The sequence below is a fragment of the Ipomoea nil genome, unplaced genomic scaffold (assembly GCF_001879475.1).
Source record: "Ipomoea nil cultivar Tokyo-kokei standard unplaced genomic scaffold, Asagao_1.1 scaffold1978, whole genome shotgun sequence".
In the NCBI taxonomy this organism is placed as follows: Eukaryota; Viridiplantae; Streptophyta; class Magnoliopsida; order Solanales; family Convolvulaceae; genus Ipomoea; species Ipomoea nil.
In genome coordinates, this window is record NW_017618406.1 from 430699 (window position 1) to 435743 (window position 5045).

Below are 5045 nucleotides of genomic sequence, written 5' to 3' on the forward strand. Positions count from 1 at the left end.
CTATCTATGAGAACTTAGCTAGTAATTCTCGACAAAAAGCAGTGAGGGGTCGAAGAGCTGCTGTGCATGAAATTAGCACACAATCTGAGTTGACAACACAAATGGCTGAATTGACTAAACAGATTAACTTGTTGATGACTCGTGATAGTTCGAATAGAGAATTCTGTGCTTATTGCAATACATATGCTCATAATTCTTCTGTTTGTATGAATGCAGAGTCATCACAACCATCTTATGAGGAAGCTAATTACATGGGATCCAACAGGGGTAGGCAACGACAAAAAAATGATCCATTTTCTAATACATATAATCCAGGTTGGCGAAATCACCCTAACTTCTCATGGAGAGATCAAGGTAATGCAAGACCAATGGGACCACCCGGATTCCAGCAACAGGGACCATCAGGATTCCAGCATCAGCAATACAGACATTTCCAACAGTCACCTGCACCACAACAGTCTCAACTTCCTGCTCAGGAGAAAAAACCTCAATTGGAGGAGATGTTCATGCAATACATGGCTAGCCAGGACACTATGATGGAGAAAATGGATGCAAAAATTGATAAGGTTGCTCAGTCCAACCAAGCATCCATTCATAATTTAGAGGTGCAAGTAGGTCAATTGGCTAAATTGGTTGCAGAAAAAGATCGAGGTAAGTTTCCTAGTACCACTGAAATAAACCACAGGGAAGGAGCTATGGCTGTCACCTTGAGAAATGGTAAGATGTTGAATGAAACTTTGAAAGAAAAAGAACCCCTGAGTGAAAAAGAGAGTGATAAAGAAGAGGAGCAAGGGCCTAAAGAGAATTCTAATGATCAAAACCTCACTTCCTCTACAGTAAAACCTTATGTACCCCCCATTCCATACCCACAAAGGTTACAAAAGAGGAACCAGGACAATAACTTTAACAGATTTTAGAGATTTTTAAAAAATTGCAAATTAATATTCCTTTTGCAGAAACACTTGCTAATATGCCATCTTATGCCAAGTACATTAAGGAAATTGTGTCTAATAAAAAAAAACTGGAAGAGTTTGCTACTGTGCATTTAAATGAGGAGTGTAGTGCTATTTTGCAAAGCAAATTACCTCCTAAGCTAATGGATCCAGGAAGTTTTTCTATTCCTTGCACTATTGGTAATACTGTTGTTGATAAATGCTTATGTGATCTAGGTGCCAGTATTAACCTTATGCCTTTAACTCTTTTCAAGAAGTTGGAAATAGCTGAAATGAAGCCAACAACAATCTCTTTTCAACTTGCTGATAGATCAGTCAAGTACCTGCTTGGAGTAGTGGAGGATATATTAGTAAAAGTTGGTAAATTTTATTTTCCTGCTGATTTTCTGATTCTTGATATGGGTAGTGATACAGATACATCTCTTATACTTGGTAGGCCATTTTTGTTGACAGGAGGAGTATTAATTGATATGCCTTTAGGGAAATTGATTTTTAGAGTAGGTAAAGAAAAAGAGGAATTCTCTATCTCTAAGGCTGTAAAATTACCAACTTTTGATGAATCATGTCTTTTTGTTGATGTTATTGAGAAACCATCAGAAGAAGAATTTGTTAAGCATTCACCTAGTGAAACACCACATCAACTTGAACTTAAACCACCTTCATTGCGGTTCAAATACGAATTTTTGAGTAACAATGATACTTTTCTTATGTTTTCTTATGCTCATTTACTTCATGCAAAAGAATAGAGATTGTGGAGAACATTGACTAAAGCTTGGCATGACAAAAATAATTTTTGGAGAGAATTCAATGTAGGGCAAGAAGTTTTGTTGTCTAATTCTTGTCTTAAGTTTTTTCTAGAGAAATTGAAGTCTAGACGGTTTTGCCCTTTCATGGTGACTAAAGTTTGTTCGTATAAGGCCATAGAGATTGAAAGAGATAAAAAGAGACCATTCATGGTTGCTTCACCAAAAGTCAGCCCCGGAAGAAACTAGCAATTAACGGGGAAGTTTCCTATTTATTTCATTTTCTCATACCTGCTTTCTTATTTAACATTAAGGACAATGTTGAGTTTGAGTGTGGGGAAGGGAAAGTCAGGGGATGTTTTCTGCAATTTTTATGCAAATAAGACAAAAAAAAATTCTGCATTTTTCTTTATGCATTTTCCTGCAGTTTTCTGCAACATTTTCTGCATTTTCTCTATTTTCTGCATTTTGCTACAGTAAAATTTTGCATTTTTCTTTCTACATTTTCTGCACTAATTTTCTACATTTTATGGGATTTTCAACGTCATTTTTTTTTCATTTTTCTGCAATTTTTCAGCAAAATAAAGTTTTAAAAAATGCCTTCTAATGACTATGTTGATTGTGAGATAAGTTCTAGTGTTTTGAAAGTGCATAATATCAATGAATGTGTTTGGCTATATGTATGCTTGCATAGAGTTGGTAGTCAAATTCTATCACACCGTGAGCTTTTGAGCCTAGAGGTTGCCCACTTCAACTTATTTTCTTTTTGAGTGTTTATTTGCCCTTTTTGATTGTGTTACTTCTAGAACTTGCTTCATACCATTTCAGAGCTACATGTTATATGTTGACACGAGAATGATTAAGGCGTTAGGATTTAGCTTTATGGCCTTAAAAATGATCACATCCTTATACATGTTATATTTTCCCTAGTGAACCATTTTGAGCTTTATAATAAATATAAGACATTTTTCTTCATTAGCCAGTTCCAAAGAACCTTAGCTCATAAAAAGAAGCCTCTTTACCCGTTCTTGGGTCAGTGGATGTCATTATTTCATTTATCTGTGCAAGATGACCAAAAGTGATGAAGTATGGGTGAGATTGGAGTTGAAAGATGATTATACAATTGGTTTTCTTTGGGTAAAGAATTGTTTGTGATCAAATGGGGTGAAAATGGAAAAAAGAACAAAATGATCTGTTCTAATTTGTGGGTTGAAAAATCTTGTTAGCCCAAGCTTTTTTGCCATTTCATTCTTAAAATGATTTGTGGGCAATGAGGGCATGATAGAAATTTGATGATTATAGGAAAAGTACCATTGAGGGTTGTGTGGAAATGGAAAGCTATTTATTCGGTTTTACCAGAAAAAGGAAAAAAAAAAAGAGAAAACAAACGAAAAAACAGAAAAAAAATGAAAAATGAGATTTTGAAGTTGTTTTGGGAGTTTATCAGTGAAAACGATGAGGGAGAATGAAGTATAAGTGATGGCTTGTTTTGGTAGAGTTCATTGCATTTGTAGAATACAGTTTCTTGCTCTTGATATGGTGAAATTATGGCTCTACTGATTCCTTGGACTTTCTTTGTATTTCCTTTTATCCTTTGTTTCATAAACCACATACCCTTGGCCCCATTACAACCCAGAAATAAAGACCTTTTGACTCGTGTTCTTCATATAATTTTGGTAGTGGAGTTTTGGTGGACAAGCAAGCTTATGGTAAGTGCACTCTCAATAGAGGATGGTGTGTACCTTCTTTATACATATATTTATGAGAGATTGAGTGAACAACAGTGAGGACTACTATTCTCTATAGTTTTGTGTGCATATGACTTTGAACTCTCATGAAGTATTATGTGTTCATCAATTCCCTTGAATTGAATGCCTAGTTGACATGGTTATGGTTGGTAGTTTGATTTTATTGCATAAGTTTGCTTGGGGACAAGCAAAACCTTGAGTCCGGGGAAGTTTGACAAGCTTAATTTCTAGGCATTATTTAGAGTAATTTTAGTATGTTATTTTCATAAATAAATTAAGTTCTAGGGTTGATTTTATTATAAATATTATATTTAGTTATATGTTACTAGTTTAGACTGATTTTAATAAGTATTAGACTAATGTTGCATTTTTATTAATATAAATAGTATTTTATTTTAACTGTAGTATTTTATTTATTACTTGGTTTAATTAAATAGAGTTATTAGGTTATAATGATTTGATTTGAATTTAACTTTGTTTTGTTTTCTTTTAGGTTTGGCGCAGCAGTAAGGAAAAGAAAAAGAAATAAAAGGGATCATATTAAGTTGGGGTTTTTTTTGTTTAATTTGGGTGGACGGCAGAGAACACAAGGACTAAGCCTAACAGAGGTTTTGGCAGAGAAGACATACGAAACGGAAAAAAGGGAAAATTACGAAAGAAGGGAGTAAGGCCTGGGCGATGAGAAATTGCAGCGGCAAGCGTACGTAGCATTGACTATTTTTCATGTGTACGTAGCATTGACTATTCAAATATGATTCTTGGCTAGAACTCTTAATTAGGGATTTGGATTAGCCTAGATTAGATCAATTGACTATTTTTCATGTGTTGATTCTTCCAATTTCAATTTAATAATTGAACTTGATTATATTTAATTTATGTATTTTAATTGTGGATTGTGTGACTGGCCACTGCATAATTCCAACATTAGGGTTCATAAGAAGAACTGACAGGTGAATTATGAACCTAGAACTCGTAAGATAAACACAATTGACTTAAACTAGACATAGCTTTAGGTATTTGTGGTGATATTTGATTGTTGCTTAATGGGTTCAATTAATGTTGGTGAGATATCGATGGATGATCACAGTTAATTGGATACAACCTAGTTGCTCGACGGAGTATTAGGATATATTTGAAGCAATCATCACTATAGTCATAAGAATTAACATTTAGGAGAGTTAGTTAATTATCTAATAGGTGAACCCCAAATCCCTAGTCTTTTCTCAATTGAAAATTTTCCTTTGCTTTAAATTCATAAATATTCTATATAATTACATTAATTCTATTTATTTGCATCTTTCTTTATCAACAATTTAATTATTAAAGATAACAGTTAATAGTGTTCTTCGTGGGATCGATACTGTGATTGACTCTGTGCGCTTGCAGATTATAGCAATCAGCGTTTCCTCAAAACATTAAGCCGAGCTTGCAGAATAGCAATCTCATTATCTGTTTACTTCGAAAAATCTCCTCCCCTTCTCTTTAGAGACATCCTGCACTAGCTCAACTGACTGGGCAGAATATCTCCAACTGTCGTGTTCCAGTTTCCTAATACTACCTCCTTGCAACCAACTTCCTTAAGCTATGCGTTCTCAAACATA

General features: G+C 34.3%; 1 protein-coding gene across 1 annotated transcript; it reads left to right on the forward strand.

The window, feature by feature from the left end:
• The first annotated feature begins 970 nt into the window (after positions 1-970).
• Positions 971-1699, forward strand: LOC109147195. The gene has a single exon (XM_019294832.1). It carries the CDS (start codon positions 971-973, stop codon positions 1697-1699), a length of 729 nt encoding a protein of 242 aa, XP_019150377.1.
• Positions 1700-5045: the final 3346 nt, after the last annotated feature.

What these genes read in the sequence shown, in the direction of transcription:
- LOC109147195 (XM_019294832.1), top strand. Translation starts at nt 971, where the DNA reads ATGCCATCTTATGCCAAGTACATTAAGGAAATTGTGTCTAATAAAAAA.